Here is an 11,851-nt window from a genome sequence, read left to right on the forward strand (position 1 = left end):
TTCTTTTTCTAGAATATTCTTGGCCTTAAGTTCTGAAATTTCCCTTGGATATATCAGGATGGAGCTCTTTACTTATTCTTTTGTGGAACTTGCTGGTTCCTTTTAATCTGTTTTTTCTTAGCTAAGGGAAAATATCTCCTATCATTTTTATTCCCCTCCAATATTTTCTACTACTATTAAGTCATTGGGGAAATATCTTGGGTTTGTATCTCTCCATTTTTCCCTCACATATATATACTTAATTTGGTCTTCAGCTTTTCCTTGTGTAATTCCCATTGTTTACTGCTACATTTTAAAATTTGGAAAACCATGGTTTTAATTTCTAAGAACTCTTTCTTGTCTTATTTTTTTGTAAAACCTTTTATTTTATGTGTATGAGTGTTTTGCATGCATGGATGTCATTGCACCATGGTGTGCCTGCTGCCCTCAAAGGCCAGAAGAGGGTGTCAGATCCCCTGAAACTGGATTACAGACAGTTGTGAGCTGCCATGTGGTGCTGGGGATCAAACCTGGGTCCTCCAGCAGAGCAGCCAGTGCTCTCAACCGCTCAGCCCTCTCCAGCCTGTTCTTCCTGCAGTGCTGACGGTGTGCTGACTGTGGTTTCCATTTGCCTCGTCTTCTCGGGTTGCATTAAGAGTGTCACTGTGGCTCCATACAGTTAAAGAGTGCCCTCCCCACCCAAGTATTCTATTACTCCCGAGACTTTGGGGACCCCCTTCCCTGCTTCTCTTTGGCACCGTTGCTTTCCTTTAACTAGCTCCTGATTTTTCTGTCATTTATATTTGTAAATGAAAGGCGAGATTGATAATACATATGAAATGGCTAGTGCTTGTATCCTGCAGCTATTCCATTTCCTCAGAAAGACTCACTCCCTTGAATGGGTAAATGAAGGCAGCTGTTGGGAGTGGGTTGCTGGGGGTGGGAGATAGTCTTATGTCATCTCAGGATTATTGGAATTGCCAGGGTTTGGTAAGATGTTGTTGTTTTGGTTTTTGAGAAAGGATTTCTGTATGTAGCCCTGGCTGTCCTGGAACTTGATCTGTAGACCAGGCTGGCCTTGAACTCACAGAAATCCACCTGCCTCTGCCTCCTGAATGCTGGGATTAAAGATGTGCACCACCACCACCAAGCAGGATATTTTTAAAGAAGATTTTTTATTATTTTTGTTTTATGGCTCTGAGTGTTTTGCCTACATGTGTGTAAGTACACCATATATGTGTAGTGTCCCCAGAGTCTAGAAGAGGGTGTCAGATCCCCTTGAACTGGAGTTACAGGTGGCTGTGAGCTGACTTGTTGGTGCTGAGACTCAAACCTGGGTCCTCCTGAAGAACAATAAGTGTTCTTAACTCCTGAGCCAGCTTTTCAGTGCCTGTAAGACAAATGTCTTATTTTGGGGAGACTGAAGCTGATTTTCATTTAACACCCTCTAGCATCTTTACACTCTTTTCATTTTTATTAATCTAAACTCTCTTCTGTTGTTTCCATGAGGCCATGATAATGAGGGGAGGGAAGCTTGTTTGCGGAGTCTCAACTCTCCCCTGCCCCATGGATGTTCAGAATTCAGACTGTGGTATACCAGGTTTTGTTTTTAAATGTAGTCATCTTTTATAAGAAATGAAGATTTCCCACCATAGAGTAGCGTAATTAGCCAGCCATTGTGATGTGCTTTCTGATAACTTGTTTATATAATCCCAGTTTCAGAATGGCCTTCACAATTTTAGAAATCTAAAGTAACCAAAGAGGTTACTTTGCCTATGAATTTAGAAGGTTTAAGATAAAAACGACAACAACAAAAACAACAACAACAACAACAACAACAAACTCAGGAACTTTAGTTAATAGGTAGGAAGTGGCTGACATGTTTACAAAATTATTATTATTTCTCACCTTTATTCTTAGAATAGCTTGAATATTTTTTAATGGAGCCTTTTAATATCCTCTAACCCTAAAGACATCTCATCTGACACAGGCTTTAATTAATTAACTTATTGTGATGCTGGAGTTGGAAGCCAGGGACTTGTCCTTGCTAAGCAGGTGCTCCACGTCCGAGCCACAGCCTAACCTTGAGACAGCCTTCCTCCTCCTGTTCTTTGACATTAACTAAGTAGTCTGGTTTTCGAACCAAGAGAAGAAGCTCAGTGGACTCTATGCTGGTCTTCATTGGGCGCATCAGAGTTATGTTGTACTTGCTGGCAGAAAAAGCACACACAAGAGGAACGAATGGGCAGTGTTCCAGGATTGCTTGTTCGCTTCCCAGGTAGTCTAGTTGACAGTGGTTACAGCTCAGTCCAAAGCCCCAGCTCTCACTGGCCCCAGCTCTCACTGGCTCCAGCTCTCACTGGCCCCAGCTCTCACTGGCCCCAGCTCTCACTGGCCCCAGCTCTCACTGGCCCCAGTTCTCACTGGCCCCAGCTCTCACTGGCCCCAGCTCTCACTGGCTCCAGCTCTCACTGGCCCCAGCTCTCACTGGCTCCAGCTCTCACTGGCCCCAGCTCTCACTGGCCCCAGCTCTCACTGGGTCCAGTTCTCACTGGCTTCAGCTTACATTGGCAGATATTGATCATGCAGAGATGTTCAGAACATTGATCATGAAAATATTCCTTGCTATGCTGAAGGAATAGTGAAAGACAATTGTGAAATGCAGAATTAAAAGTGAACAACAACAACAACAGGATACAACGGAACAAGAAAAGGAAGTCAGTGGCAGGAAGGGACTGTAAGTTGAATTCTATATTATCAAAGTGTTCCTAGATAGAGCCTAAAAGGCTATCCTTGAATGTAATTCTGAGTGGGATCATGTTTCACATGGTCCCTTTGAATGTATATAGCTGCATGGAGTTGTATACAGTTATTTTGTTTTTAAGATTTTTCCTGATGTACAATTTTAAAAACTAAGGTGACAGTGGGATATTTTTCTAGATCAGCTCCATGCAATGTATGTACCATCTGAGGAGATGGAAGTGTTCTGCGTCCCTTTAGTCTGACATAACAGCTACTAGTGTCATATGGCTATTAATGTATCCGAGAACTGAAAATTTGCTTTGATTTAGTTAGATTTTATGTAAGTAAGTTACGGGTCACTGTATCTGACTACTTTCAGATTTTAGCCTTTCCTCGCGAAGCCCTTCCTCTTTCTGTTCAAGCAGAAGTTGAGAAGATGGAAGAACCAAAGGAAGAGAGTGTTGGGGCACAGACATGAAGATGAATCTAACTTTAGTTGTGTAGGCCCTACCTCCTCATTCTTATTATTTGCAAGGACAAATAAAAGTCCTAATTTGTGGAGGATCCACCCTTAGGTTGCTAGTATCTTCATCTTAATCACTCTGATCTGATGAGTTTTGGTTTTTACACATGTGGTCCTGAGCTCAGCACTGTTGGGACAAATTTTTTCTTTCCCACCTGGATGAATGAACAAGCTTACAGAATAGGATTAAAGGTACTTTCTCCATTTACTCTTTCCAAAAGTCGTGTACCCCATTTACTGGTAGTGATACTAATCTTGTTGAATAGGGCAGCCTTTGGCATCAAATGAGAAACAAATGATTTGCCAAATATTGTTCTCAAGACCAGAGATTTCTCAATGTGTGCATGCAGATTGTGATTTGGAAGGTTCAGAAGGGACCCTAGATTCTGCATTTCTCACCAGTCACCATTTTGAGCAATTTTAATCTTGGTCAGTCAAGATTATAAAATTGTCTTTGACAGCTCTTGGTGGCCACCACCAGATGGCACCATGTCCACTTGCTTTGGTTGCTGTTGCTAGGCCTTTTCTTAGGACCAGGAGTAAGATGGAACCTTTGTCTGCTGCTGCCTGTGTTCTCCTCCCTGCCTCCTGAGGCTTTGCCTAGTGAGCTTGGATCCAGGCTCTGGAAGAGCTGGATGTTTTCTGCTAAGCTCTGTCAACACTGGGAGGGAGGTTTCTTCTTTTCAGTAGTTCAGGCTGGGACGTTGACCTAGGATGTCAGTTATATTTTCTTCCTTTTTGTAAGCCAGTATTTTAAAGAAAATGCATGAAATATAGGAAAGAAAATACTAATTTTCTACAGATTTACCTACCCGGAAGACTTAAAATATCTGTGAATTGATCATTTAATCTTTTTTTTTTTTAAGACTTATTTTTTTATTATGTATACAGTGTTCTGTGTTTGCCTGCAGGCCAGAAGAGGGCACCAGATCTCATTACAGATGGTTATGAGCCACCATGTGGTTGCTGGGAATTGAACTCAGGACCCCTGGAAGAGCAGCCAGTGCTCTTAACCACTGAGCCATCTCTCCAGCCCTTAATCTTTTGTTTTAAGCATAGTTATGTATTTTTATATTTCTTTTATAAAATGGAATTGATATGTTAGCTTGATGATTGAATTATATGTGATAAAACTTACTAGTTTTATCTTTTATACCTTGAGTGATAGTATTTGGGTAAAACAGAAGTCTCTTTTTGAAATGATTTATTTCTATTTTTGATGACTTCTGAGCTCTGTTGCAACTTCAGAAGCTCCCTTTAATTTTGACTTAAAATATTTTATAAAATTGGAGTTTTGTGTAACAATGACAATCTATTGTTAATTATACTTTGGAATATTTTTATTCTGTCTTGCTATGTTTCAGTTAATAGTCATCTTTTTTAAAAAAAACTGTGATTATGGGACACAAGCAACTTTGTTTTCTGATGTTTCTTTTGTCTCTTATTAAGCTTGTGGACATTTTGAAAAAAGGAACAGAAAACTTAGATAATAAAAAAGCACCTGAAGCCTTCATCCAGGGACACCATTTGTCACATTTAGAATGCTGCTTCTAAGCATTTTGTGTTGTTTATAACATTTTATGAACCCTCCCCCAGTGCTGGAGGTTTTCCAGTCTTCAACTGTCTTCTTAACTAATTTGTGTCATGCAGTCATGTGTTTATTATACAGCGTTATCTCTTTGTTCCTGTTCATTTTAATGTGACTTTTATGTTAAACTAATTTTCTTGGGAGAAGAATGATCTTTCAGGAAGACATTTAAACATGTGGTACAGGGGGACAGTACAAGCTCCCATCAGCCTGGTAGGAATGAAGTCTCCTCTTACAAAGGCCGTTCTTCCCTTCTTTCCTGTGATTTCAGTGTAGTCCTAGGTCTTTTAGGATGCAGGGAAGAGGCAAAGTCCAGGAGTCCAAGTCAGTCTCTGTACCACTATGCATAGTTTCTGTCTCAGTGACAAGTGGTTGCCGTGTCCTCCCTGTAGTATGTGAGGTGGTGGCTCCTCCTGCGACTTCACAGCTCAGGTTCTTGGATTATAAGTCTATGGGTATTTACCACAGACATTGGTGTAGCTATATTTCTGGTGTTTGACTTTAGAAGGCACATCAAATAATGTTGTGACTCTTCCTGGACCTCCTCAGATCTCTTTTACGGTTCTCTGTGCCCCTGACATTGGAGTGCCTTTACTTTGACTTGGGGCGTATGGAGGCTGTTTTGCTAATGTTCCTTCAGGTTTTTGTAAGTGCTGGCAATAAAAGCTGGTGCTGTAATAATTTTTTATATGCCTGTCTTGGTTAGAGTTTCTATTGCCGTGAAGAGACACCATGACTACAGCAGCTCTTATAAAGGAAAAAACATTTAATTGGGGTGACTTATATTTCTGAGGTTTAGTCTGTTATCATCATGCTGTGATATGGTGGCAGACAGACATGGGGAAGTAGCTGAGTGTCCTACATCTTGGATTTGCAGGCAATGGGGAAGTGGTCTGAGACAGTGGGCCTGGCTTAAGCATATATGAGCCCTCAGAGCTCCACAGTGACACACTTCCTCCAACAAGGCCATATCTACTCTAACAGAGCCACACCTCTCATTAGGGCCGCTCCCTTTGGGAGCCATTTTCTTTCATAGCCATAGTCATTTCTCTTTTCTGTAGATACTGGCTGAGGTGAATGTGTAGGCTATTGTAGAATTGAATGCTGTTTTATTTATTTTCTTTCTGAGAAAATCAGGAAACTATCCTAAAAGAACTTTCGATGATCCACCTTAGATAATTATGGAAGATTTTAGCTCTTAAGTAGCTAAAGTTTAGCATTTTAAAAATTGAGGGCTGGGGGTGGCACATGCCATTATCCCTAGCATTCAGGAGGCAAAGGCAGGCAGATCTCTGTGAGTTTGAAGCCAGCCTGGTCTACATGATGAGTTACAGACCAGCCAGGGATACACAGTGAGACAAAAAAAAAAAAAAAAAAAAAAAAAAAAAAAAACTCAAAAAAAAAGTTGGGGCGGGGGAGGGGGCTAGAGATGTAGCTCAGTGGTAGGATGCTTCCCTAACAAGTACAGGACCTTGAGTTCAATCCCTAGTACTAGAAAGATTGGCTTTGTAAGGGGATGTGTCAGTTTTACAGAGAATTCAAGAAAGGATGCCTGGAGAAACCCCAAATGCTTTTCAGGGTATGTAGCATATCACAGTGGTTACGGCTGAAGCTGAGCCCTGGAATCTTGGCTCCACCATTTGCCAGATATGTGACTTGGACTGATTGATCAGTTGTCTATGGTGCTGTTATCCTGCCTCTTTTTTTTCCTCAGCTAAGAGCCAACTGCACAATGTATAGTAAACAGTTCATCATCCTTTACTAAAATGCTCATGCCCAATAGCTGTTAGAGTGAGATTAGGTAAATTGGATTATATAAAAGGTCAGCCTAGTTTTATATAATAATGGGTCAAGGATAAAAGGCACACCCCAGACTCTAGGATGGGACCACCTCCTTTGAGATTAGATGTAGACATTTTGGGCAAATTGCATTTAGGAAGCCTTTGAGCTTGGAATTCATGACACCTGAACTGCCCTCATGAAAACTTACTCAAGGTTGTGAAAGTAAAAATTCAATTACTGAAGTCTGGCAAAAATCTTCCCAAAGGCTCTGTGTTGTATGGTATGTGGCCTCAGGCCTCCTGGCTTTGCTGAGGAGTATATGTTCCTGTGCTCACCCCCCCAAATTGGCTTAAATTGTTTTTTAAAATATTTTTTTGACTTATATGTTAGAAATCCCACAATTGGCTTCATTGTCACCTGGACCCATGTCTTTCATCTTCAGCTCAGTCTGTCCTCTGGCCAGCTTTCATCTTCAACTTTCAGTGGGATTATTCCAGGTCTCTAACCTCTGACTTGTCCAGCATGTTTGGATTTGTGGACTCATCTCTCTCTCACAACACTTGAATATCCCCACTTTTGATCACAGCAGCTGAACCTGTGATGGGGGATAGTCTTGGTTAGCTGAGACCTAACTCCTTCACTCTCGGTAGGGAGTGTGCTGCTACCGGAGGACGTGAGCAGCTTCTGAAGGTCAGAACTGCAGAAATCTGTTTAAAAGTTTGCCTTTAAACTTTGTTCTGACCCTTGTTAAAGTAAGATGACAGACTAGCCTATATTTAATTTCTCTTGTATTAGAATGAATATTCATTTCAAAGATCTAGAAAAAGATGGGAAGCAAAAGCCAGTAAGAGCAAATCAAGTTTCTTTTATTTGGTTAATCTTTGATTTCTCCCATCTGCTCTAGTTGGAGAAAGAGGAATCATGGGAACCTTTTTTGGAGTGGTTTATCCTTATCCTACTTTTTCAGTGATAGGATTGTCAGACCAAGTGCAGAAAGCCCAGTAAATTTGAATTTCAGATAAACAATTTTTCAGTGTAAATATATCCCTAGTATTATATGAGCTCTACTAAAAAAATTGTTTGTTCACTTGAAATTCAAATTTAGCCAAGAGCAATGACACATACCTGTAATCAATACCAGCTGCTTAGGAGTCTGAGGCAGGGGGATTTGAGTTCAAGGCCAGTCTGGGCTACATAGTATATTCAAAGTTAGCCTATATAACTCAGTGAGACCCTATCTCAATATATATATGTAAAACATCCCAGACACAGTTTCCCCTCCCTCCTCTCCTCAATTTTTTAAAAAACATGGTCAGGAATATAGCTCAGTGGTAGTGCCCACCTATATGTACAATGCTCTGGGTTCCACCCCCAGACCCACAAAAGAAGGGGGGTTGAGGGAGGAAGGAAGGGAAAGACAGGAAAAGGAAAAGAAGGAATGAATGAAAATGAATCGAAATTCCTTATTTTTTGTAATTTTAAAATCATATTTCTTCATTGGTTGGGGTTTGCATGTGGAGGTCAGAGGACAACTTGTGGGAGTCCTTCCTTCTACCATGTGGGTTCTGGAGATCAAACTCACATCATAAAGTCTGGCAGCAAATGCCTTTCCCTACCGAACCAACTTCCTAGGACCATCTATACAGTAAATTTACACAGTAAATTCAGCAGTCTCCTTACTGAGGGACCTATTTAAATTTTTTTTCTAATCTTAAGACTCATCAACATCATGAAAGGGGATATCCTTGGTTTATCTCTAGATATCAGAGATCAGATAGAAATACTTATGTGTCTGTCTGACTGACAGGTAGGGCAGAGGCAGGACCCGCCCAGCTGGTCTCTCCCTGGGGTTGAGCGGGATGATGAGTGTCTGAACGACCCAGACCTCCCCATTCCACTGGAGAGAAACACACTGGGCTGGGAGTCTGGTCGAAGCAGGAACTCGCTTTATTGTATCAGGAGTGAACTTACATAGTGACTGCCGAGATTGAGTGAGGATAGCGGGCCAATGAGATGATGCCATCTCAGCAGTTACTAGGTAGAGGCCGATTCTAGGTCAGGTAGTGCTAAGTCACTCGTATGCGGAAGTCATGTCCCAGGACAGGTCGCCAAACTCGAGCTAGGCTCAGGAAGTTACACTGGGCCTCACGCTGGGGCCTTGTAGGGCCCAATACTTATGTACCATGACCCAGTTAGAAACTAAAGACTAATACGTCCTCTGGCTCATCTCTAACACCTTTTGGATTTTTCAGCTCTTCTTTCATATTTCCCTGTAATTCAATGTTTCTGAGTAGAGTATCCTCCCAATGTTATGAAAAAGTGAAGACAGACCTTTCCTAACTCAAGTATTTGCCCCGAACCAAACATTCTGTCTTCAAACACATCTTAACTCTGGACTCTGGGCTAGGCTCTATCTTTTCCACTGGGCGTTTTCAATCTTGGTCACAGTGCTTAAAAGTTGATTTATAGCCGGGCGGTGGTGGCGCACGCCTTTAATCCCAGCACTCGGGAGGCAGAGCCAGGCGGATCTCTGTGAGTTCGAGGCCAGCCTGGTCTACAGCGCGAGATCCAGGAAAGGCGCAAAGCTACACAGAGAAACCCTGTCTCGAAAAAACCAAAAAAAAAAAAAAAAAAAAAAAAAAAAAAAAAAAAAAAAGTTGATTTATAAACCATTTTAATTATGTGTGTATGTTGGGTTTTAGTTGGGTGAGGAAGAGAAATCATATGAACAATTTTGGAATATAGTTTATTCTTATTTTTGAAAGAAATTCCTGCTGGCCTGGTTTGTGACGTTAACCGAGATTGTGCCAACACCTTCATCAAGTTCTTACTGGAGAGACAAAAGTGGCCTGAAGTACTTCTGCTGCTCACCCGCAAAGTCAGTGGGCAGTCACATCTCAGAAACTGCCTCATGAAAGACTGTGACCTCTCAGACCTGGACATCTGTACTGTCATTCCCCATCTCAGCTCCTGGGACCAGAGGAAGACCCAGCTTCTGAGCCGCCTGATTGACAGTGGAGGTGAGTGTGCCTGGGCATAATGGGCCAGAGGCTCTGTGAGTTGTCTGGACAGCGTCTCAACTATAGCCTATCTGTCCCTTTCTGTGGAGAAACGAGCACATTTGCATCCTCTTCCCCCAGTATCTCCTTGTTGGAAACAGTGAGGCGTTAAAGAACATTTAACCCCTAAGTGAGTGGCCTTGAGGAATGAATGCTGCGTTCTTTTGAACGCCTGTTAGTCCTTTCCTATTTTTCTCTTATGTGGGAAGCACCATGTATGTGGAGGGTCCTTGGCTTTGGCTTAGTCACAGTGGTCAATTCCACCTGGCTTTTGGCTAAACATTTTCTGCCTTGCATATCATGTGGCCCTTTGTCCACTCTTGTGGCATTCTTTTCTAATCAGTAGACTGGGATTTTATGGTGCTTGTTTATAGAGAAACAGCCAAGTAGTTCATGGGCGGAAACATTGGATGCTCCAGTAAGAGCAGTGGTTGGCTGTGTGTCTAGAATGTGCAGGACATTGTGCTAGATTGGATTAAAAAAAATAATTCAGAAATACCAGCCTCTTCCTCCTCAAATTCCCTACATCACTATTCTTGCCCTGCTAGATGTGTGGCCTTGAGCAGGCTGTCAGGCCCTTATCTGTTTATAAAATGGGAATAACAACAGTCTGTATTTCTTAGAGTTGCTTTGCACATTAAATGAACTTGTATGTGCAGGCTCTTGAAGAGTACCTTGGCTGTGTGGTTTTGCCCTCTGAGTTGTAACCCTTCATAAAGAGTAGTAACACATTGATCCTCATCTTTTACAGTGCTGCACACAGCACAGAGCCTCTAGGTATTGGCTCCGCTCACAGGGAGATGGAATGCCGTTTACAAGTTATTTCTTCAAGCCTCTTCCTTGTGTGTGCTGCTATCTCAGAAAGTACTGCTGTGACAGAATTCCTGTTTTATTCTTTGATTCAGCCAACACTCACAGAGCCTCTCCAGCATCAGGTGCTAGTACAGCAGGGCTGCAGATTTACAGGGATGGGCTGCCTCCGGGTGGAGGTTATGGAGGCTGCAGTGCAAAGGGAGTGTGGACTGAGCTCAAAAGAAGGTGAGGTGATGAGTGGAGTGGAGGCGTGTCAGGGAGGGGAGAAGCAAAGTGTTAGGAAGCGTACTCAGGTCCTGACTCCTGACTGTCAGGCAGATGCTGTTAGAAAGCATTAAGGTTTCTATTGTTCCAGTACCCTGTCCTCACTCTATGATAGGAACTGTGGTAAGACTAAAGGAGGGACACGAGAGATGGGAGGGGTATGGCCAGAAAACAGCACCCTTGAAGGAGCAGGGTTTTCTCTTGAGTGCCCAGGAAGCCTTACTGCTCAGAAAGGGTGTGTGTGGTGGGGGAATGTCTTGGAAGTCAGATCAGCAACTTCCCCCTCTTATTGAGCCAGGTTCTGCCTCCTTCCAGGGTCATGATGCTCTCTTTTCTGCCTCTTTCTCTCATTCTCCTCCCCTCCCAGCACTGCCTGAGGGTCTCCAAGACAGCCAGGACAGGCCACTCCTCATGTGCCTGAGACACGAGGACTTCGACTTGGCTTTTATTCTCTTGACCAAGGGTGCAGACCCCCGTAGTGTTTCTCTCATGGAAGGTGACACTCCTTTGCATGCAGCGCTCCACATCTTCCTGGACATCAATGGTGAGCCTCTTTCTTAAGTAGTCTGTTTCTGGAGACAGAAGCTGGATATTAGAAATGATGCTTCGCTCTCTTATCTGGGGAAAAACCACCTGAAAAAGGCCTGTTTCCTGACCAGGTCTGAAGAAATGATCGTTGTATATCATGGTGAATGATCAGATTATAGTGGCAGTGGGGCTTAAATTCTAAAGTTGGCTGTATATAGCTTACAAATACTTTCCATATATTTTCATAATTTTTAAAGAATCCTGACTTATAGGATCTTGCTGTAATATCATCAGGTAATTTTAGGAGGTACCACTGATAGCCGGGCTGGCAGTTATTTGTTGACAGGGGCTATCTTGTACATGGCCTCTGCTTACTGGTTGCCAGTATACTTTCCTGATTGTGATAACCAAACTGCCTCCACATTGCCAGATTTCCCATGGGTAAGTTACATTGGTTGAGAACATTGGGTCATTTCATGAGTATTACGTCTTTTGAGAAGGTCAGTGTTATATGATGCCTCAAACCGGCACTGCTTTCATGCCCACAGTCTGCTGTCCCCTGAGAAGAATGGC

At 42.5% G+C, this 11,851-nt stretch overlaps 1 protein-coding gene across 2 annotated transcripts in view; it reads left to right on the forward strand.

Moving 5' to 3' along the window:
* The window catches only part of Trank1 (tetratricopeptide repeat and ankyrin repeat containing 1), an 88,304-nt gene that overhangs the window by 44,852 nt on the left and 31,601 nt on the right, over window positions 1–11,851 (forward strand). For both annotated transcript variants that reach the window (XM_052722364.1, XM_052722361.1), the window contains exons 9-10: window positions 9,380–9,634; window positions 11,118–11,294. In XM_052722364.1, coding sequence (XP_052578324.1) covers window positions 9,380–9,634; window positions 11,118–11,294 — 432 coding nt within the window. The remainder of the gene's footprint in view (window positions 1–9,379; window positions 9,635–11,117; window positions 11,295–11,851) is intronic.

The sequence above is a fragment of the Peromyscus californicus genome, unplaced genomic scaffold (assembly GCF_007827085.1).
Source record: "Peromyscus californicus insignis strain IS unplaced genomic scaffold, ASM782708v3 Scaffold_11__1_contigs__length_118956290, whole genome shotgun sequence".
Classification (NCBI taxonomy): domain Eukaryota; kingdom Metazoa; phylum Chordata; class Mammalia; order Rodentia; family Cricetidae; genus Peromyscus; species Peromyscus californicus.